Source organism: Scyliorhinus canicula, chromosome 3, assembly GCF_902713615.1.
Source record: "Scyliorhinus canicula chromosome 3, sScyCan1.1, whole genome shotgun sequence".
Classification (NCBI taxonomy): Eukaryota; Metazoa; Chordata; class Chondrichthyes; order Carcharhiniformes; family Scyliorhinidae; genus Scyliorhinus; species Scyliorhinus canicula.
The window spans coordinates 177633327-177657395 of NC_052148.1; the positions used below are offsets into that span (position 1 = coordinate 177633327).

Genomic DNA, 24069 nt, shown 5'->3' on the forward strand with positions numbered 1-24069 from the left:
TCCGTTTTAAAGATCTCGATTAGGTCAACCCTCAGTTTTTCTTTTCAAAGGAAAAGAGTCGAAAGCTGTGCTTTCTTTACTGATAGAAATAACCTTGTTTTTCTGATATCATTCTTGAAAATCTCCTTTGCATCGTCTCTAGTGCCTAGAAGCAACTAGAAACGTAGACAGGATTCCAGGTGTGGTCTAAGCAGTATTCGATCCAAGGATGACATAACGTCCTATTCACACCTCAATTTTCGTTTTTTTTTAATTTATGTGCTATAGAATATTTCACTCTTCACTTTATATTCCTTGATAATTTAATTTTATAGTTTCTCTTTGCCTTCTTAATTGTTTCTTTGACTTTAAATTCATTTTTCTATCATTTTTTGCAGATTTCCTCCTCCACCTCTTTTCCACTACAAGGAGGTCTATAAACCCTCTATTAGTGCGAATGATCCTTTATTATATTTTAGCTCGATCTACAAGGGTTCCATTTCTGTCTTATGATAGCTATGTTACTTCTTACTATTTCCTATAATAAATACAGCTACTCCATCTCCACTTTCTCCCTCCCATTCTTTTCCAGAAAGGTTATATATATTTAATTCCCTGTTCTAATTTTTCTATAACAATAATTTCCACTAGGTCTGATGTCCAGCAATATTTTATTGCCTCCCGTTTCCTTTTTTATTACATACACTGTGTGTATTGCTGAATGGACAGTTTAACTTATTTTTATGGGCAGTCCCTCTCACCTTATTTTTGATAATCTTTAACCCTCTTGCTCTATAATATGACTTGTTTACTGTCAATTTACATCCTTCCATAATTTGGTCTGCCCCATGCTCTTTTCTTGCTCCATTTATATTTAGGTTTACTTCACAGCTCTTCTTCTTTTATGAAACATGTGCAAAGTATTCATTTTCCACCTCAGCCATACCCTCTGCCTCCACAAGATTTCCTTCTTTGTCCTTAATCAATCCTCACATTCAATTAACAGTTCTTTCACTTTTTATATGTTGATAAAAGATTTTGGGGGCCCCTTTTCTGCTATCTGCTAATCTTTTCCCATATTCTCTCTTTGAACTCCTTTTAAGTTACCATTGGCAAATTCTGAGTTTTTATTAGTTTTCTATTGTATTCTGTCCCTGACATTGATTATATATCTCCTCTCACAGCCACATAAGATTTGCTTCTGAGCATACTTCCACAAGGTATCATTGTCCTCGCAGTTAATAAACATGGAATACTGGTTTGTGAATACCACACTCACAGGGAATTCCTTCAGCGCCTGCTTGTTCCTCTTACTTTGCCTGGAGTTACTCACTCCCTCACCTGCTGAACTCTCTGTAAATAGCTTCTGAAATGTGCTATTTCTCAGCTTCTCATCCGCATTGCGGTGAAACCAGTTGCATCTGCTTCTTTGGTATCCAGTTAAGGATCTTGGTTCTTGAAGATTCACTTGCATTGGAAGAACTACCTTGTTATAAGGGGTTTTTAGTTGGATTTGCTTTTTGCATCCTTGCAAAAATGTGCAGGATAGCGACTGCAATTCATCAGAACAGATAATGTCCTTCCCTTCATCACTGGCCACATGCAAATGCTGGTTAAGAGGCAGGTCTTGGGAAGCCATCAGACTTTCCTTCTCATCACTGCCGTCTCTCCAGTACAAGGATGGTGCTTGTCCCTGCACCAGTGGTGGTAAAATCTCAAAGTCATTGAATAGAGAGAGAACAAAGAACAAAGAGAAGTACAGCACAGGAACAGGCCCTTCGGCCCTCCAAGCCTGCGCCGACCATGCCGTCCATCTAAACTAAAATCTTCTACACTTCCGGAGTCCGTATCCCTCTATTCCCATCCTATTCATGTATGCCCCTTAAACGTCACTATCGTCCCTGCTTCCACCGCCTCCTCCGGCAACGTGTTGCAGGCACTCACTACCCTCTGTACAAAAATCTTGTCTCGTACATCTCCTCTAAACTTTGCCACTCGCACCTTAAACCTGTGCCTCCTAGTAATTGACCCCTCTTCCCTGGGAAAAGAGGTGGGCTACTTGTTCTTTTATCCCTCCACAAAGACCTTAACCAATTATCTTTGAGGGCCCTGGAAGTCTTCAGGGTTTCCCCACCCATTAACTCCTTTCCGGCTCTTCACTTGCTGCAATACAGATTGAATTACAATATCACCTCACGGTGTCTCACTTGCTGTGACCCTGAATACCTTGACACAAGGAAATTAATCAAGATAATGTGAGTCATGGACATTTCTGTAAAACAGGTGCAGCCTCAACATATTTCAATGTTTGTGCATTTGGCTACATTTATGTAATGCCTTTCAGAAAAACCCAAAGCACTTCATAACTAATGAGGCACTTTTGTAGTGTGGTTACTCTTGTGATGTTGGAAGAAAATAGCAATAAAACAATATATAAAGGGTGCCAACCTGGTGTATTCAAAGCTGATTAGAGACCATTGGATGTGGAACACATTATCACTAACAATATTAGGCTTGCTGTCTTTCACCAAAAACTTGAATGTGTCCATAGTCTTTTGAATCTTATCTTCATTCAAAATGTAGCAGACCAAACCCAAGTTAATATCCTCTGCAAGAAAATAAAATTAAAAAGCATGTTACACATAAAATATACATAATTCTAAATGTCTTATCCTCAAAAATGTTTTCTGAAATACTGTTGAAAGTCATCAGATTTGCACAATGCTAAGTCAAACAGCAGGTTATCAAAAAGGTCTCCCAAAGGTGGCTGAAGACCATTGGGTGCACAGATTCAAGAGCTCTTTACTAAGTATCCCCATTATCCCTCAATTCACTTAGCATCCAACAATCAATTGACCTGCCTTCAATATACTCAATGCCTGAAGATTAATACAGTAGCTCTCCAAAGGTTCCCAACCCTTTGAACAAAGAAATGTCTCCTCGTGTCAATTCTAAATGGTCAACCCCTAATTCTGAGAGTGTGACTGTTCTAGATTCCCCAGCCAGGCGAAATACTTTTTCAGCATTTACCCAATCAATCGCTTCCCATTTTTCAAAACTCCAGGAATTTCAGCATTGCCTACTCAACTTCTCGATGCAGGACAATCCCTTCATCCCTGGAACCAGTCTGGTGAACCCTTGTTGTACTCCCATGCGGCAAGTACATTCTTCCTCAGGTGAGGAGACCAACACTGACACGGTGTTCAGGTGTGGCTTCACTAATGCTCTTGTTAATTGTAATAAGAATTCTTTCCTCTTATACTCCACTCCCTTTGTAACAAAAACTAATCTATCATTTGCCTTCCGAGTATCGTGTTGTACCTTCACGCTCGCCTTTTGGTGATTCATGTACAAGGACAGCAAGGGAACACTAATACATGGACCATTTTTAGATTGACAGGCTTTGTAACTAGCAGGATAACACAAAAATTAGTAATTGGGCCTCAGCTATTTATAATCTATATCAATGAAAAGGGCAGCATTCGTTGTTCATTTCTAATTACCATCAAGAAGTTGGTGGTGAAATGCCTTTCTGAAATGCTGCAGTCCAGCTGATTTAGGTACACTCACAGTGATGTGAGAGAGGAAGATCCAGGATTTTGATCCATTGGCAGTGAAGGAGTGGTGATATAGTTCAAGTCAGGATGGTGTGAGATTTGGACAGGAGCCTGCAAGTGTTGATATTCCATGCATTTGATGCACTTGCTTTTTAGGTGGCAGAGGTCCCAGGTTTGGAGGATGCTGTCTGTGGCATAATGCTGCAGAGTATAGACTGCTGGTACGTACGCTGGTGGTGGAGGAAGCAAATGTTTAAGGCCAACCTGTCAATGCTCCTTCCAGCCAGGGTGGCACTGTCAGGATACCCAGGTGGCAGTGCCAAGGTGCTTGGGTACCACCCTAGCCAGAGCCTGACCACCTGGGACCTCCGATGACCTGGAGCCCCCCCCCCCCCGCAAGGTGTCTTTAAGCCTGGTCCATGTTTGTGTGGTCCAGTACTAAACAGCGCCATGCCCAGGTCTTCCGTGCATGGGCATTAGTTCCTGGGCCTTGGGAGAATCCAGTGCAGACATATTTAAGTGAGCATAACTGCTCACTTAAATATGTAAATCTTGATCCTGCCCAGCGAGGGTGGGATCCAATAGTGTAATTTTGTGACGCAACAGCCTTGTTGCGTCACAAGGTCAGACATGACAAGGCTGTTCGATCACGCCCATGGCTCTTTTAAAATTAATTTATGGTATGTGGGCCTCGCTGGCTAGACCAGCATTTATTAACCATCTCTAATTGCTCGGTGTGGTGGTGGTGAGCTGCCTTCTTGAACTGCTGGAGTAAATGTGGTGCATGTTTACCCAGAGTGCTGTTAGGAAGGGAGTTCCAGGATTTTGAACCAGCAACAGTGGAGGAATGGTGATATATTTCAAAATCAGTATGGTGAGTGGCTTGGAAGGAAAACTCTAGGTGATGTGTTCCCATACGTCTTCTTTTTAAAAAAATAATCTTTATTGTTACAAGTAGGTTTACATTAACACTGCAATGAAGTTACTTTGAAAAGTCCCTAGTCACCACATTCCGGCACCTGTGCGGGTGCACAGAGGGAGAATTCAGAATGTCCAAATGACCTAACAGCACGTCTTTTGGGACTTGTGGGAGGAAACCGGAGCACCCGCAGGAAACCCACACAGACACAGGGAGAACGTGCAGGCTCCACAGAGACAGTGTCCCAAGCAGGAATCAAACCTGGGACCCTGCCGCTGTGAAGCAACATTGCCAACCACTGTGCTCTTCTCTCCTTGTCCTTCTAGACGGTAGCAGTCATAGGTTTGGAGATGCTGTCTAAGGAACCATAGCGAGTTCCTGCAGTGCATCTTATAGATGGTACACACTACTGCTACTGTGCGTCGGGGGTGGAGGGAGTGAAAGTTTATGGCTGGGATGCCAATCAAGCGGGTGGCTTTGTCTTGGATGGCATCAAATTTCTTGACTGTTGATGGAGTTGCACTTATTCAGGCAAGTAGGGATTATTCCATCACACTCCTGACTTGTGCCTTGTCGGTGGTGGACAGGCTTTGCGGAGTCACGAGGTAAGTTACTCACTGCCGGATTCCTAGCCTGTGGCCTGCTCTTGAGCCACAATATTTATATAGCTAGTCCAGTTAATTTTCTGGTCAATGGTAAACCTCAGGATGTTGATAGTGGGAGATTCAACAATGGTAGTGTCATTGAATGTCATGGGGCAATGGTTAGATTCTCTCCTGTTGGAGATGCTCATTGTCTGGCACTTGTCTGATGCAAATGTTACTTGTCAATTTTCAGCCTGGGTATTGTCCAGGTCTTGCTGCATTTGGACTGTGTAGACTAATGAAGTGGTAATTGGCCAGGTTGAATTTGTTCTGCTTTTACATGTACAGGACATACCTGGACAATTTTCCACACTGCTGGGTAAATGCCAATGATGTAGCTGTCCTGGAACAGCTTGGCTAGGGGTGCGGTCCAGATCAGCTTCTGCTCAATGGAGAACCCTATTCAGGATGTTGACAGTGCAGGATTCAGAGATGGTAACGCCATTGAATTTCACAGGGAGATTGTTAGATTCTCGCTTGTTTGAGATGGTCATTGCCTGCCACTTGTGTGGCACAAATATTACTTGCCACTTATCAGCCCAAGCATGGACCTGGACTGTTTCAGTATTTGAGGAGGTGCAATCTACCTGACTAGTTACATCTTCAAAGCTAACTCAGTAACACCTAGAATAACAGTACAATACAGAAAGAAGTACATTGACTATGATACACAGCAGGTCGTCCGCATACAGCGATACCCGGTGCTCCTCCCCCCCCCCCCCGCACCAGACCCCTCCACTTCCCTGACTCCCTCAACGCCATGGCCAGCGGTTCAATCGCCAGTGCAAAGAGCAGGGGGGACAGGGGACACCCCTGCCTGGTCCCACGATAAAGCCTAAAATACTCCGATCTCCTTCCATTTGTGACTACACTCGCCATCGGCGCCGCGTAAAGCAGCCTCACCTATTTGATGAATCCCTCCCCAAATCCAAACCTCTCCAGCACCTCCCATAGGTACCCCCACTCAACTCTATCAAACGCCTTCTCTGCATCCAGCGCCACCACTATCTCCGCCTCCCCCTCCACTGCCGGCATCATGATAACACTGAGCAGTCTCCGCACATTCGTGTTGAGCTGCCGCCCCTTGACAAACCCTGTCTGATCTTCATGAATTACCTCTGGCACACAATCCTCTATCCTGGTAGCCAGGATCTTCGCCAGCAACTTAGCGTCTACGTTAAGGAGTGAAATAGGCCTATATGATCCGCACTGCAAGGGGTCCTTATCCCGTTTTAGGATCAAAGAGATCAGTGCCCGCGACATCGTAGGGGGCAAAGCACCCCCCTCCCACGCCTTATTGAAAGTTCGCACCAGCAGGGGACCCACCAGGTCCGCATATTTTTTGTAAAATTCTGCCGGGAACCCGTCCGGCCCCGGGGCCTTACCTGACTGCATTTGCCCGATCCCCCTGACTAGCTCCTCCAACTCTATCGGCGCCCCCAGCCCCTCAACCAGCCTCTCTTGAACCCTTGGGAAACATAGCCTGTTCATGAAGCTCTCCATCCCCTCTCTCCCCCTCGGAGGTTCCGACCGGTACAATCCCTCGTAAAAGTCCCTAAAGACCCCGTTTACTTCTGTCCCCTTCTGCACTACATTTCCACCCCCATCCTTCACTCCCCCAATTTCCCTAGCCGCATCTCGCCTACGGAGCTGATGCGCCAACATCCTGCTCGCCTTCTCTCCATACTCATATACCGCACCCTGCGCCCTCCTCCACTGTGTCTCCGCCTTTCTGGTGGTCAACAAGTCAAAATTGGCCTGCAACCTGCGCCGTTCTCCCAGCAACCCTTCCTCCGGTGCCTCCGCATATCTCCTGTCCACCGCCAGAAGCTCTCCCACCAGTCTCTCCCTCTCCTTCCTCTCCCTCCTTTCCCTGTGGGCCCGGATGGAGATCAGCTCCCCCCGGATCACTGCTTTCAGAGCCTCCCAGACCATCCCCACCTGGACCTCCCCCGTATCATTGGTATCCAGATACCCCTCAATGCTTCTCCGAACCCTCTTACACACCTCCTCCTCTGCCAGCATCCCCACATCCAGGCGCCAGAGCGGGCGCTGGTCCCGTGCCTCCCCCATCTCCAGATCAATCCAGTGCGAGGCATGGTCCGAAATCGCTATGGCCGAATACTCGGCATCCTGCACCCTCGGGATCAACCCCCTGCTCAGGACAAAAAAGTCTATCCGGGAATAAACCCTATGGACGTGAGAGAAAAAGGAATACTCCCGCGCTCTCGGTCTCCCAAACCTCCAGGGATCCACCCCTCCCATCTGGTCCATGTATCCCCTCAGCACTTTGGCCGCCGCCGGTTTCCTACCCGTCCTTGAACTGGACCGGTCCAGTGTGGGATCCAGCACTGTGTTAAAGTCTCCCCCCATGATCAGGCCCCCTGCCTCCAGGTCCGGGATGCGGCCCAACAAGCGCCTCATGAAGCCAGCATCATCCCAATTCGGGGCATATACGTTCACCAGCACCACCTTCTCTCCCTGCAGCCTACCCCTCACCATGATATATCTGCCCTCCTTGTCCGACACCACCTCAGCCGCCTCAACGCCACCCTCTTCCCCACTAGAATCGCCACCCCCCGGTTCTTTGCGTCCAATCCTGAATGATAAACCTGCCCCACCCACCCCTTCCTCAGACGGACCTGGTCCGCCACCTTCAGGTGGGTCTCCTGGAGCATAGCCACGTCCGCCTTCAACCCCCTTAGATGGGAGACCACCCTGGTTCTCTTAACCGGCCCGTTCAGCCCCCTCACGTTCCAGGTAATCAGCCGGATCAGAGGGCAACCCGCCCCCCTCCCCTGCCGACTAGCCATAGCTTGGCAGATGTTCGCCCCAGGCCAGCATACCCCGCTCGACTCGTTCCCCATGGCGATAGCGCCTCTCCTCTTCCCCCCCGGCCCTCATCGGCTCCTTCCTAGTCGTTCCAGCAGCAACCCGGTATTGACTATGATACACAATTGACTATGATGCATATTCTCTACCCTCCTGTAAATAGCGGAGTCACTTGTGCCGCCCTGTTTTGTGTGCTACAGTGTACCACTCTGATCTTCAAAAGCTAACTCAGCATATGAGAATCAGCAAAGATAATGCTCAAGAGCTCACCTTGTGTGAAAGTCTTCAGGGGGACTCCAGGTCTCAGTTTGGTTTCCAGGTGCCCATGTTTTGGTTCTGTGGTAATCTCATAAATCAGCTGCTTGTCTTCAGTGTCAGGATCCATGGTCAATAGCTCCCTCTTGGTGATCAGGTTAATTGCCTAAATCAGAAGAATCATTATTTCACTGAATTAAATCATGTAAAAGAATACATAATGTATTCAAATTACATATTTATCATGAAAAAGCATTTCAATTAAGTATATTAGTGTACAATGATTTGTTATGTTCCAATAATTGCCAGGAATTTCCTCAGTGCTTCTCTCTCCAGCCTCGACTTTGGCAGACGATCAACAGAGAGTCTATTGACGTGTGTAACTGGGCTTTCTACTGAATCTGTGCTGAAGGGGACAGAGCAGGAGAACTCCACCAAAATGTCTGTGTTTTGAAAAATATGAATATAATTAAAATTAGGTCCTGGGAACTGTTTCGTGAACGTGTTGTGAAATTTGAAAACATAGCAAAATTAAAAATGTCAGATAAATGGCTATGATCGCCTGAGCTAGGAATTCTCATCCCGTTAAACCTGGCAATAGTCATCGGACATTTATTCCACAATTTTACAGGACTTAAGATCAATTACTTAAGTGCCCACTGGTGAATCACATTTTTTATGCAATGGTTTACTATCAAGCCATAATTTTGCACCATGACCACTGTATTAAAAGGTATTTAAAAACTAAATAAATTGAGAGTACCCAATTATCTTTTTCCAATTAAGCGGAAATTTAGTGTGGTCAATCCACTTACCCTGCATATCTTTGCGTTGTGGGGGTGAGACCCACGCAGACACGGGGAGAATGTGCAAACTCCACACAGACAGCGACCCGGGGCAGGGATCACTGGTCCTCAGTGCATGAGGCAGCAGTGCTAACCACTGTGCTACCATGCCACCCATAAAAAGATAATTTAATCAAAACTGAATCTTATTGTTTTTAGTGTACGGATATACACGTATTAGGCTCATCTGGCAATGAAAATGTTACACATACAATTAAAACAATTAGGACCAGATTTGCCAACTCAGTAGAATCACCGTGATATAAAGAGTTTCATCAATTTTCACTCCAGGAAAGTGGGGGCAGGGTTGAGTTAGCCCCACCAACGCCAGAAGCACATCATAGACAGCCACGGGTTGGCTAGTGCCAAGGCTCGCCTCAGTCTTTTGGGGTATCACCCAGTTGTTCTAAAAGCTGTTAGGTTCTCCAAATTCCACCCCTCACAACCCAACACTCCCTCACCCACACCTCATTTCTCTCATGCCCCTCTCACAGCCCTTACATGCCCCTTCCACGTCTACTTATCCAGTATGCATGATGCACCAAACCAATGAGGGCTGGGTGGGTGGACATGGAGATGGAATACAAAGGCCATGGAAGGAGGAAGAAGGTGGCATGACAGGTATGGAAGGGACACGAGTAAGATCCGTTAAACCTACTTTCCAAAAGGTTCCAGAATCCAGACTCATAACTCCTCAGAGGACCCATGCGCCACAGGTTATGAAGAATTTGACCTGTCTCTAAGAACATTTGGTGGTGGGATCTGCGTGAGATGCCAGCCCTTACAATGAAACCTGCCAGCTTGGGAGTTCAGGGTGTGAACTCACAGAGCTGACGTAAATTATTGCTCCCTTGAAAGTGGGAAGGGTTGAATCGGGTCCTAGTTATTGTTTTGAAATTCGTCAAGAGTCAGCCTAACTCCATGAAAATCCAGGCCTTAATCCCTGTGAATCTTGGTCTTTTAAAAATAAATTTAGAGTACCCAATTATTATTTTTCCAATTAAGGGGCAATTTAGCGTGGCTAATCCACTTACCCTGCACATCTTTGCGTTGTGGGAGTGAGACCACGCAGACACGAGGAGAATATGCAAACTCCACATGGACAGTGATCCGGGGCTGGGATCAAACCTGGTCCTTCGTGCCCTGAGACAGCTACGCTGACCACTGTGCCACCGTGCTGCCTATGAATCTTGGTTTCATAGAGTCGGCACAACATCGAGGGCCGAAGGGCCTGTTCTGTGCTGTACTGTTCTATGTCATAGATGTTTACAGCATGGAAACAGGCCTTTCGGCCCAGCTTGTCCCTGCCGCCCAGCTTCTATCACTAAGCTAGTCCCACTTGCCCGCATTTGGCCCATATCCCTCTTTACCCACCCTGCCCATGTAACTGTCTAACTGCTTTTTAAAGGACAAAATTGTACCCGCCTCTACCACAGCCTCTGGCAGCCCGTTCCAGATGCTTACCACCCTCTATGCGAAGAAATTTCCCACTTGTCTCTTTTGTACCTCTCTCCTCTTACCTTAAACCCATGCCCTCTAGTTCTTGACTCCTCTACCTTTGAGAAAAGATGTTGACTATCTACCTTATCTTATCTACCTTATCTATGTTCCTCATTATTTTAAAGACCTGCATAAGATCACATCTAAGTCTCCTACACTCCAGGGAAAAACGTCCCAGCCTATCCAGCTTCTCCTTATAACTCAAACCATCAAGTCCTAGTAGCAACCTTGGAAATCTCTTCTGCACTCTTTCTAGTTTAACAATATCCTTCATATAATAGGATCACCAGAACTGTACACAGTATTCCATGTGTGGTCTTGTCAATGTCTTGTACAACTTCAACAATACATCCCAACTCCTGTACTCAATTTGGTTTTAAACACAAATTTAATTATTCAAGTTTGTTTTATTACAATGGTATTATTATTCAAAAAACAACCTGGCAGAAAATCTGTTTTTCTATTTTGGAGCTCATATTTATTTATATTTTTTATTTATTCTTTATGTATAGGTTTTCATTTATGATTTCATGTTAATTTGTATAGGATTATATATTGGTTCAGGCAGCATCATCAAATGTTATTTACATATCAAATAAAAATCTATATGTTGTATAAAATAGAACGTATGTGCTCAGTGTATATTAAATGGGTACTTGAGCCATTTAGAGGTCTGGCTGCAGATCGGAACCCTGCGTCTATTTGAACAACAGGACTGGTATTTTCTTGGAACAGAAGATGTTGAAATAGGTTATTTAAGATAATGTGCATTCAATAAAGTGACATAAAGGGGCTGGTTTAGCTCACTCAGCTAAATCGCTGGCTTTTAAAGCAGACCAAGCAGGCCAGCAGCACGGTTCGATTCCCGTACCAGCCTCCCTGAACAGGCGCCGGAATGTGGCGACTAGGGACTTTTCACAGTAACTTCATTGAAGCCTACTCGTGACAATAAGCGATTTTCATTTCAAATGGACTGACTCTCACTGAAGCAATCCCTCAATTTTAAAATTCTTGGACTGGATTCTCCGACCCCCCGCCGGCCGGCAAAGTCCCTTCGGCCCAGGCTGGCATGGCGCCAAAGGCTTTCCACGCCAGCCGGCGGGACGGGAACCACTCCGGCGCGGGCCTAGCCCCTCAAGGTGAGGGCATGGCCCCTAAAGGTGCGGAGATCCGCACCTTTGGGGCGGCCCGACGCCGGAGTGGTTCACGCCACTCCATCCAGCCGGGAACCCCCGCCCCGCCGGGTAGGGGAGAATCCAGCCCCTTATCTTTGTTTTCAGTTACCTTGCCCCTCCGTACCTGTGTAATCTCCTCAAGCCTGAAAACCCTCCAAGATGTCTGTGCTGCTCTGATTCTGACCTGTTGTGCATCCCTGATTTAAAAAACTCCACCAAAGGTGGCTGCACCTTCAGCTGCCTCGGGCTTGTGTTCTAGAATTCCTTCCCTACCGCTGGGACTTTCTGGCCCTCCTGTGGCGGGTTCCCCTGGTGGCGGATGCAGCGAACAATTGGCTGCCAGTGGGATCTTCTGGTCCCACCCTAGTCCATGGGCATTTATGTGGCTTACCCACCCTACTGCTGGGGAACACACCACGGGGGGTTGACCAGAAGATCCCGCTGGAGACAAGGGCCGGAAAATCACTCCCTATGTCTTTACGCCTCGTCACTAGTCGTTCCATCATTAAGATACTGCTTAACAACTACCTCAGTAACAAAGCTGCCCTAATATCTCCAAATGTGGATTGGGGACAAATTTAGTTTGATCATACTCCTGTGAAGCACCCAAGGATATTTTGCTACTTTAAGGATGCGATATAAATGCAAGTTGCTGTTGTTAGGTAGAAGGCATAAATAACACTAACTGCAAAAATCAGTGTTTGAAATGTTTGAACTGTCTTAGGTTTACTGGAACTAATAATTTGTTTTTAAATTTGTCTCAAGTTTGCTTGTAGCCTGTTGGAGCTCTACAGAAAGTGACAAAATCACATATTATAATCAGCCAAACAGAGTAGGCTTCAAATGAAGTTACTGTGAAAAGCCCTTAGTCGCCACATTCAGGCGCCTGTTTGGGGAGGCTGGTACGGGAATTGAACCCGTGCTGCTGGCCTGCTTTAAAAGCCAGCTATTTAGCCCTGTGCTAAACCAGCCGCTAGTTGGAAGTGCACCACCTAAATTCCTCTTGTCTTGCCACTTTTTTTGCTAAACTTTCTCTTCAACTTTTGCCAGTATAAATTCCTACCACTACATTTCCCACTTACTCTTCCTCTTTTATTGCAACAGTGCATTTGCACATGATGGCCACTTGATGGCTCTTTTATTTTATTTCCCACCTCTCAGATTCACTGTCAGCATCTATTCCACTTGGTTTGAGAGCTTTTATTGCTGTCAAACGGTTAATTTTTCATTCCCAATACTTCTGGCTTACTAAAGGCCCCAGATTCTTCACCTGCTTGTAGACTTTCAGACACATTTCTCTTTTTATGCATTCCCTTAATATGGATGGTCAAATTGAAACTTATTGGGCAGCACGGTGGCACAGTGGTTAGCATTGCTGCCTATGGCGCTGAGGACCCGGGTTTGAATACCGGCCCTGGGTCACTGTCCGTGAGGAGTTTACACATTCTCCCCGTGTCTGCGTGGATTTCACCCCCACAACCCAAAAAAAGATGTGCAGGCTAGGTGGATTGGCCACGCTAAATTGCCCCTTAATTGGAAAAAATAATTGGGTACTCTAAATTTTTTTTTAAATTTAAACTTATCCTGACAAATGGACTGGAACTCTGTAATGTTAGTGTTATGGATAGATACCATCTGCCAAGAAATGTAATAGGCAATAGAAGGATTATTTATTAATGGACAGGACAGTGACAATAATCATAAACAGTTTTCAGCCGCAAAATAATTTACTTGGATGGAATGGTAAACTGCAACTGCCAGATCCTGTAATGAAGTCCTAAAGTGAATACACTTTCCCCAAGTCTTACATGGAGAAATGTTATGATCCTTCCTTATTTGGCCCTTGCGTACAACTCCCTACTCCAATCAATAACTTGAAATTTAATTCACCTATAAATATATATTCGACAGCTACCCAGTAAATTGCCACTTTGTGAACCAAAAGGTTTATCTACCCTCATCACTAATCAAAGCAAGCTATGTAGATATGAGGGCAAGCTGGCCAAGGCAGATTGGGAAAGTACATTAAAAATACAATGGTAGACAAGCAATGGACAACATTTATAGAATTAATACATGGGCGCAAATCTTCCAAAAGAGCGTCAATCATCACTGGATTGTTGCTCCGCATGGAATTTCCCCCCGTCTCAATGCTACTCCCCACTTCTATCCACGACTTCTGAACACGGCTTTACCAGAAGTGTGAAATGCAGCATCCCTCAGAGAGCTCCTTCAATGTGCTCTAGTCGGGTGGTGGGAGGCAGGACAAGCTTCCTTTTCTACGGCACTAGCTGCCTTATGGTGAGATTAAATGTCCAGTCTGAATGTGGGTGAATAGATGAGAGAATTAATGAATGAATGGGTAGAGCGGTTGGAGATGAGTAGAGCCGTCGGGGGTGGGTAGAGCAGTCGGGGGTGGGTCGGGCGGATAGATCGGCAGGTTGGAGAGTGGGTAGGTGGTAGTCAGGTTATGTCAAGAGGGATGGTCTGGTCATGTTGTGGAGGAGGAATCGGGGCTAATCAGATATGGTCCAGAGGGGTCGGCAAATCAGCTTGGGGGGGGGTAGTCAGGTCGGTATTTGGGTGGTGGGGGTAGTCAGAATAGTGCATGAAGATGGAGTGGAGGTGGATCAGCCATGAAGTGATATTAGTTTCACAAGTATGCTCTTGTATAGATCAAGGACATCTGACTTGAACGCCTCAGACCTGTCCTTCAGTAGGGAGTCAATCTCGCGATTGAGCCATGGTTTCCGGTTGGGGAACATACATACTGCTTTCTTTGGCACGCAGCTGTCCACACATTTGCTGATGAAGTCTGTGACGATGGTGGCATACTCATTTAAGTTGGCCGCTGAGTTCTTAAATATGGACCAATCCACTGTCTCTAAGCAGTCACGTAAGAGCTCTTCTGTTTCCTCGGACCAGCACTGCAAGACCTTCTTAACTGGATTCTCCCGCTTTAGTTTCTGCTCGTATGCCGGGAGAAGGAGCTCTGTCTTATGGTCTGATTTCCCAAAGTGCGATCGGGAGATGAAACAGTGGGCGCCCTTGATTTTTGAGTAGCAGTGGTCAAGAGTGTTGTCGCCCCTGGTGGGACAGGAGATGTGCTGGTGGAACTTTGGCAGTACACTTTTGAGGTTGGCCTTGTTGAAGTCTCCGGCCACGATGAGCAAGGCCTCCGGGTGTTCTGTTTCATAGTTGTTTATAACTGTACAGTTCGTTGAGCGCCTTCCTCACTTCTGCCTGGGGTGGGATGTACACCACTGTGATAATGGCGGAAGTGAACTCACGTGGATGTTAGTATGGGCAGCACTTCAGGGTCAGGTATTCCAGGTCCGGGGAGCAGAAGTTCGCCACGGTTGCCACATCTAAGCACCAGAAGGAGTTGATGAGGAGACAAACCCCTCCACCCTTCGCTTTGCCTGATGACACGGTGCTGTCCGCCCAGTCAATTGAGAAGCCTTCAGGTTGTATAGCACAGCCTGGTGAGGCGGGGGTGACTATGTCTCTGTGAAACTGAGCACACAGCAGTCTCTTACTTCCCTCTGAGAGGTAAGTCTGGCGTTAAGTTCATCCAGCTTGTTTTCGTTTGCTTGGATGTTTGCTAGGAATATGCTGGGAAGATAACTTGTGGGAGGAAACCAGAGCACCCAGAGGAAACCCACGCAGACACTATCCACCACTTGGCCAATCTTTTAAAAAAATATATTTTTATTCTCCTCCCTTTTCACAGTTTCTTAAACAATAATCAGCAACAAATATGTCAATCCCCATAACAATAACAACGTTCCCATCCTCCCACAAACCCCCAAACATCAGCCCGCATGTTTACATAAACAAATGACAAAAAGGAATCAGGGATTACTCACAGTCACCCTCAATACACACAACCCCCCCTCCCCCCCAACCCTCTCACCCATGCCCCCCAACTAATGTTCGATGTTATCCAGTTCTTGAAAGTGCATAATGAATAATGCCCATGACTTGTAGAACCCTTCCATCCTTCCCCTCAGTTCGAACATAACCTTCTCAAAGGTCAAGTATTCCAACATGTCCCCCTGCCATGCCAGGGCACAGGGTGGAGAGGCTGCTCTCCCTCCCAACAGGATCCGCCTTCGGGCGATCAACGAGGCGAATGCTACGATATCTGCCTCCGCACCTGTTTCCAACCCTGGCTGGTCCGACACCCCGAATATGGCCTCCCGGAGACCCGGGTCCAGATTCATGTGCACCACCTTGGAAATTACTCGAAAAACCTCCTTCCAGTACTCCCCAAGCTTTGGACAGGACCAAAACATATGAACGTGATTAGCGCCCCCCCCCCCCTCCCCCGCAACGCTCACGTACATCTTCTACTCCTTCAAACAATCGGCTCATCCTCGCCCTTGTGAGGTGTGCTCTGCATACCACCTTCAGCTGTATCAGCCCCAACCTCACACATGAGGTAGAGGCATTTACTCTCCGGAGCACCTCACACCAGACCCCTCCTCTATAACCTCTCCCAACTCTTCCTCCCACTTTGCTTTGATCCCTTCCAGTGGTGCCTTATCCTGGTCCAAAATAGCTCCGTACACCGCTGACAGTGTCCCCTTCTCCAGTCCACTTGCCGCCAGCACCTCCTCCAGCAATGTGGAGGCCAGTTCCTCCGGGAAGCTCTGTGCCTCCTTCCTGGCAAAATCCCGAACCTGTATGTATCTAAACATTTCTTCTTGCTCCAACCCATACTTCGCTTCCAGCTCCCTCAATCCTGCAAACCGACCCTTGAGAAACAAATCTTTTAGCGTCTTAATCCCCTTCTCTTCCCATTTCCGAAAACTTCCATCCCACCTGCCTGGTTCAAATCTGTGCATCCCCCAAATCGGCATTTCTCTTGACCCTGCCCCCAACCCGAAGTGTTGGCGAAACTGCCTCCAGATTTTCAATGAAGCTATTAATACCGGAATCCCTGAGTATTTTCCCGGAGCTATCGGGAGCGGCGCTGTTGCTAGTGCTTTCAGTCCCGACCCCCTGCACAAACTCTCCTCCATTCTGACCCACTGGGAATCAACCCCTCTGACCCAGCCCTGCACCTTCTCCACATTCGCCACCCAGTAGTAGTACATCACGTTCGGGAGACCCAAACCCCCTGCCTGCCTTCCCCTCTGTAGCAGCACCTTCCTCAGTCTAGCCACCTTCCCTCCCCATATGAACGAGGTAATCCTTCCCTCAATCTCCCTGAAAAAAGCCTTTGGCAGGAAAATCGGTAGGCATTGAAAAATAAACAGAAATCTCGGCAACACATTCATTTTAACCGCCTGTACCCGACCCGACAGTGACAGAGGGAGACCATCCCACCTTGCCAGATCGGCTTTCACTCCCCACCAAACTAGTGATATTGTACCTGCGAAGCCTTCCGCACTCCCGGGCAACCTGCACCTCCAGATACCTAAAGTGAGTCCCTGCCCTACGGAATGGCAGCCCCCCACCCCTGCCCCACCCCCGGCCGAGACACCACAAAATACTCACTCTTGACCAGGTTCAGCTTGTACCCCGAGAAAGACCCAAATACTCGCAGTAGCTCCAATATTCTCCCTATCGACACACTCAGTTCCGACACATACAGCAGGAAGTCATCGGCATATAAGGACACCCTATGCTCTATCCCTCCCCACACTATTCCTTTCCATGCTCCCGAACTTCTTAATGCGATGGCCAACGGCTCAATCGCAACTGCAAACAGCAGGGGGGACATAGGACATCCCTGTCTCGTCCCACGGTGGAGAGAAAAGTATCTTGAGCTGATGTTGTTTGTGTGGACACTCGCCTTCGGCTCCTTATATAATAGCTTTACCCAGTTCACAAATCTTGGTCCAATCCCAAACCACTCCAGAACTGCCATCAAGTACCCCCACTCTACCCGGTCAAATGCCTTCTCGGCGTCCAATGCCACAACCACCTCTGTTTCCTTCCCTTCCGCCGGTGCCATAACGACGTTCAAAACCCTCCTAATATTCGAAAAAAGCTGCCTCCCTCTCACGAACCACGTCTGATCCTCACCTATCACCTTTGGGAGGCACTCCTCCAGCCTACCCGCCAGTACCTTCGCCAATACTTTTGCGTCCACATTCAGAAGTGATATGGGCCTATACGACCCACACTCCGTCGGATCCTTATCTTTTTTTAGCAGCAGTGAAATTGATGCCTGTTCCAAGGTTTGTGGCAACACCCCCTTCCCTATCGCCTCCTCAAACATCCCCACCATCAAGGGTGCCAACTTATCCCTGAATTTTTTATAACATTCCACCGGAACCCCATCCGGCCCTGCCACCTTCCCGACTGCATCCTCCCAATCGCATCCTTTACCTCCTGCTCCACTATTGCTTCTTCGAATGTAGCCCTGTCCCCCTCCCCTAGCCTCGGGTACTCCAACCCATCTAGAAATTCCTGCATCTCACGGTCTCCCCCGGGTGGCTCTGACCTGTACAACCTCTCATAAAACTCCTCAAAAACCTTGTTAATCAGCTCCGGGGCCACCACTAACTTCCCTGCCCTATCCCTCACTTGAAGAATTTCCATTGCCGCTGCTTCCCTCTGGAGCTGACCTGCTAACATACCTTATCTCCATGTTCATAAACTGCATCCCTTGCTCGTCTCAGTTGGCACACCGCCTTCCTGGTGGACAGTCGGTCGAAGCTCGCCTGTAGTTCCTTCCTCTTTTCCAGCTTCGCTGGGTCCCCATCTTCTGCATAACTCCTATCTACCTCCAACATCTCATCTATTACCCTCTGCTGCTCCAACCTCTCCTCTTTGTCCACCCTGGCCTTAAACAAAATTACCTCACTCCTCACCACCGCCTTTAGAGCCTCCCAGACAACTGCCTTCGACACTTCACCCGTACAGTTGAAGCCTACATATTCCTTAATTACTGTTTCAATTTTCTCACAGAACAATTGGTTCCCCAAAAGCCCCACATCTAGTTTCCACCCCGGCCTCTGCGCTACCCCCTTCTCCAGTGCCATATCCACCCAATGCGGAGCATGAGCTGACACTGCAATTGCCGAGTATTCCGACCCTTAACCCCAGCCAACAAAGCCTTCCCCACCACGAAAAAGTCAATCTGCGAGTATATCTTATGGACTGCTGAGAAAAACGAGTACTCCCGTTCCCTCGGGTGCCGAAACCTCCAAGAGTCCACCCCTCCCATTTCCACCATTAGCCCAGCCAGCGCCTTCGCCCCCCCCCCCCCCCCCCCCCTCCCCGATGGGACCAGCGAGCGTGGCCCTGACCTGTCCAACCTTGGCTCCTGCACCAAGTTCCAGTTCCCCCCACAATCAGTTTGTGTGGTCCAAGTCGGAGATGGCCCCAAACACCTTCTTTGCAAATCCCACATTGTCCCAATTGGGACCGTATCCACTTAGCAGCACCACTAACCTCCCCTCCAGCGCCCCTGCCACAATCACATATCTACCCCCCTGATCTGCCATCACCTTCTCCATCTGGAAGCGTACCCTTTTGCTGACCATTACCGCTACCCCTCGAGTCCTTCCGTCAAATCCAGAGTGAAACACCTGACTAACCCAGCCCTTTTTAAGTCTCACTTGGTCCTTCACCCTCAAGTGAGTCTCCTGCAACATTGCCACATCGGCTTTCAAACTTTTAAGATGCGCAAGCACCCTTGACCTCTTGACTGGTCCTCCTAACCCTCCCATGTTCCACATGACTATCCTAACTGGGGGTCTCTCACCTCTCTCCCCCCCCCCTCCCCCGCCCCCCCCCCCCCCCCCGCCCCCCACCCTTCTTATCCACCATCATCTTACCACTGGGCCCTGCCCCATAAGCCTGACCCGCCCCTATCCATTATTAACATCAAACCCCTTCCCCCCTCCCAAGAACCAACCCTACATTTCCTCTTGAAAAAACATCTCCCAGCATCAATCCCTTCCCCTCCTCTCGCTCGCCTCGTTGGCCCATTGAAACCTGCTGACCAGGCTCCAATGTCCGCAGTTCTCCTCTCACTTCATCTCCGTTCACTAGCCGACTTTAGGTAGCTAGCACGGGTGGCTCCCCTCGCCAAGATATACCGTCCCCTCCCACCCAGTCCCAGAGCAAGAAAAAAAAACAACAATCCAACCCATATATTTCACTAAAATAAGATATAACCGTTGCAACACAGAACGCCAATAAACCCAACCATTAACTTGAACTCTATAACAATGTAAAGAGAAGTAAATTACAATACACATCAGTAAACAGAAAGCTGTAGCATTTATACATTTTCCAGCTCCCCAATTACAGTCCACAATCTCTCTTCCAGCTCTGCTCCTCACGTCTGTCCCATGCCTTCTGCCCTCACGAACGCCTCAGCCGCCTCCGCTGTCTCGAAATAAAAGTCTTTGGCCTCATACGTTACCCTCAGCTTCGCCGGGTATACCATACCAAATCACACTCCCTTTTTGAACAGTGCCACCTACACTCGCCCAAACGCCGCTCATCTTTTTGCCAACTCCACCGTCAAGTCCGGGTAGATCCGAACTACCGACCATCCCACTGCACCTCGCGCTTCTGCTTCGCCCAGCTTAACACCTTCTCCTTCATGCAGTACTTATGGAAGCAGATAATTACTGCTCTTGGCGGCTCATTCACTTTGGGCTTCGACCTTAATGACCGATGAGCTCGGTCTAGCTCGTACTGGGAGGGGTTCTCACCCTCCCCCATCAGCTCCGCGAACTTCTTAGCGACACTACTTGGCCAATCTTTGTGCCATCTGCAAATTTCCTGAACATGCTCCCACGTGCATGTCCAAATCGTTAACATATAACACAAACAGTAAGGGCCCCAACACCGAGCCCTGTAGAACACTAACAACTATCCAATTGTAAAGACAACCATCGACCATTACACTTTGTTTCCTGTTACTAAGCCCACTTTTTATTCAGTTTGCCACAGTTTGTCATGTATCCCAAGGTTTCACTTTCTTGATGAATCTGTCATGTGGCATTTTGTCAAACGCCTTGCTAAAGTCCATGTACACAATATCCACTGCACTACCTTCATCAACCCTTCTTTGTCACTGCCTCAAAGAATTCAATCAAATTTGTGAGGCAAGACCTTCATTTAACAAATCCATGCTGACAATCCCTGACTAGTCCATGCCTTTCTATGTGACAGTTAATCCTATCGCTCAGGATAGATTCTATCGATTACCACCGAGGTAAAACTAACTAACTAATTGTTTGGCATTTCCTTCTATCTCTTTTTGAACAATGGAATTACGTACCTCATGTACCTCCCCTGTATCTAGTGGAAATTGGAAAGTCATCCTCAGAGCATCTGCTATCTCTTCCCTGACCTCCTTCAGTAGCCTCGGAAACAATCCATCTGGCCCTGGCGACTAATCAACTTTCAAGTATTTCAATCCTTCAAGTGCTTCCTCTCTCTTTATGCTTATCCCATCCAATATCTAAGTGTTCCTCCTGGACTACTATATCTGCATCATCCATTTCCTTTGTAAACACGGAAACAAAATATTGATTTAAAACCCTTCCTCAGCCTCTACATCTATACACAAGTTCCTTTCTTCATCTCCGATAGGTCCCACTTTTTCCTTAACTGACCGTTTATCATTATTATACTGGTAAAACATCTTTGGGGTCTCTTTAACTTTACTTGCTAATCCTTTTTCATGCCCTCTCTTTGATCTCCTTATTTGACTTTTCCCCTGCACTTCTCATTGTCTAGGCTGTCTGCAGTTCTTAGTTCTTGTGCCTATCGTCTGCTTTCTTTTTCTGTTTGATCTTCTCCTCCAGACAACCAGGAGATTTGGCAGTGCCACTCTTATTTTTGGAGGAAACATGTCTACTTTGTACATTTAAGATCTCGTATTTTAGTGCTTCCCGCTGATTTTCCACAGATTTATCCTCTGGCAGTGCTGGCCTGTCCACCTCAGCCAAGTTCCTTGTAAGGAGGGTGCTCTTTCCAAGGGCCGGTGCAGACTCGATGGGTCAAATGGCCTCCTTCTGCACTGTAAATTCTATGAGCTATGATCTATTTTCCCTGAATCTATCAAGACAGACTTTGCCCAATCACTCGTTTTCAGCATCAGAAATTATATCAGCTGATCATTTTACTATTTAAGTATTGCATCAAACTCAAATAAATTGCAAATGTTGTAATGCAAAGCACATTATAAAATTAGTTGTCATATAAAACTTAATGTTTATGTTATGCTGGAAATTGAATTACTTTACTGTCCATGTACTCCAGCCACTGTAGTCCCAGGTTGGTAACAATTCTTGGTGTCCCATCATCCACAGGTAGAATATCAATCTTAAACTTCTGGGGAGCAGCTGTCACAATCTAGTTTCAAATGATCAGAACAAGATGATGTAATTAGTTAGCAACAGCTCCAAATTGTACAATGTGTGTCAGAGTCACAGTACAGGGTTATTACCCCAGCTTTGCAGTTCTTATCTCTTCTCCACCTCCCTCTCCATTGTCTTTGTGCCATCAGACTGCTTGCCTGACGACTAGCCCAAGATTCCCCTGCATGAACTCATTCAAAATGGACGCTAGGGGAATTTCACTGGGGAGCTCGGTGTGCACACCAGATGAACCCTGACCCAGCAAATGGCAATAAACTTTGGAGACAGCAGTTCTGCAACGTTCCAACTGCTCTGACACTTTAATTGTTTCTATATTCTGAGAGGGATTCTCTGGCCTCCCAGCTCTGTGTTTCTTGGCAGCAGGGGGAAGTGCGCTGTTCGCTGCGGAGGGATTCTCTGGTCCAGTCGCTGTCACTGAGAATGCCCACTGAAGCCACCCACGTTGCCAGGAAACCTACGGCAGAGGGTGCGCTGCCAGCGGGACCAGAGTATCCTGCCAGGGAGTATGGCCTTTTTACAGGGGAGTCTGGGCATATCTCCCATCTTCATTGTCTTTACTCCTATCATTTGTCTTGTTTGATGCCCTCAGCAGAAAGATAGATAGGCTTACGGGATGTTCTTAGGCTCCAGCTGACTCTCCCATAGAAACTATCATCCAATGATCACCCCATGCCCACACCCCTATCCACCCCCACATCTGCCAGGTTATTGCTTGGCTGTGACTATGTGCATGCTAAATACATTTTTCTTTAAAACACACCATGGACTGCATTTTAAAGTCTAGTGTCAACTTTGAAATTATAGCAACATCATTAAATAAATAAATAAGTGTAACTGATATATATGGGGATAAGGATTGGCTGTTGGCTCCCAACTTCAATTCCCAGCTTTATTCAATTAACTGCTGTCAGCTGTCAGAAAAGTAAAGATTTTACAGATGCCCTGTATATTTCTCAGACCAGGCAAGTGTAAAATCACTTCCATTCATGACTACTGGAAGGGAAGGCATGTGCACAGGAGGCAGGCCTATGCACAGGGGGAAACTGCATGGACAGGAGGCAGGTGCATGGCAGGGGCAGAGCATCCTCATCACCTGTGCCACTCACTAACTTTGAACACCTCCAAAACTCTGGAGGTGGAATATTACTTATGTGAGAGTACGGTGCATGATAGAGCATCTGTGGCCAGCTTGGCAGCCTGCCAAATTTTTGTCTGAAGACAATGGATTGGAAAAATCAGGGAGATGTAGAATGGTTGCAAATTTGCCATTTTCTGCTACTGCTGCATTTTACTCCCTGGGCAGAGAGCCTCACACATCAAGGAAATTGAAAGATGAACAAAAAGTATCAGGAGTTAGGTTTCTGCACTCTTCCCTTTCAACAAAGTAACGCCTATTTCATTAAACTAATCGTTAATGTCAAGAACCCACCTCCTTTCCTGCCTCTTCAACAATGAAGAAAGGATTTGTTCCATCGGACACGGAGAATGAAAAGCGATCTTTGAGAGAATTGCTGCCATCATGATTGTAGCTGATGTGGTTCTGATAAATGTCATCCATTGTAAACGTGTTGGTCTGTCGATAGTGGTGACCATTGTTAGTACGCTCAATCGTCCCATGGCGTGGTGGTTGCATAATGGTAAAGGTCAAAGATTCAGCCTGTAGTGTTAAGAGTTCATAGCATTAATTGGGTACTCAGGTTGCAATTAATTCTCATTAATTCAAAATATCATGTCAGCTTTAAGACAAGGGTAATTTGCACCTTCACTTCTTGAGTGGTAAGCCAGTGAAGTGGCCCACTACAACAGTAACTAAATTCCAAAAGAGTACTTCATTGGTCGAAAGTGCTTCGGGCATCCTGAGGTCATGAAAGGTGCTAGACAAAAGCAGGTTCATTCTTTTATTAATTTTTCTTTTAGTACCTGCCTTAATGTTATTCAATTAAAGTAAATGGAATGGAAATTAATTGTGTTCCATAAAAGGAGGATTATTGGCTCTGTCAGG

At 46.9% G+C, this 24069-nt stretch overlaps 1 protein-coding gene across 1 annotated transcript in view; it reads right to left on the reverse strand.

The window, feature by feature from the left end:
* Positions 1-24069, reverse strand: part of fras1 (Fraser extracellular matrix complex subunit 1) — a 601677-nt gene that overhangs the window by 87600 nt on the left and 490008 nt on the right. Inside the window, exons 50-53 of the mRNA XM_038791813.1 lie at positions 23497-23724; positions 21928-22041; positions 8202-8352; positions 2428-2587 (exon numbers count right to left, since the gene is read on the reverse strand). Coding sequence (XP_038647741.1) covers positions 2428-2587; positions 8202-8352; positions 21928-22041; positions 23497-23724 — 653 coding nt within the window. The remainder of the gene's footprint in view (positions 1-2427; positions 2588-8201; positions 8353-21927; positions 22042-23496; positions 23725-24069) is intronic.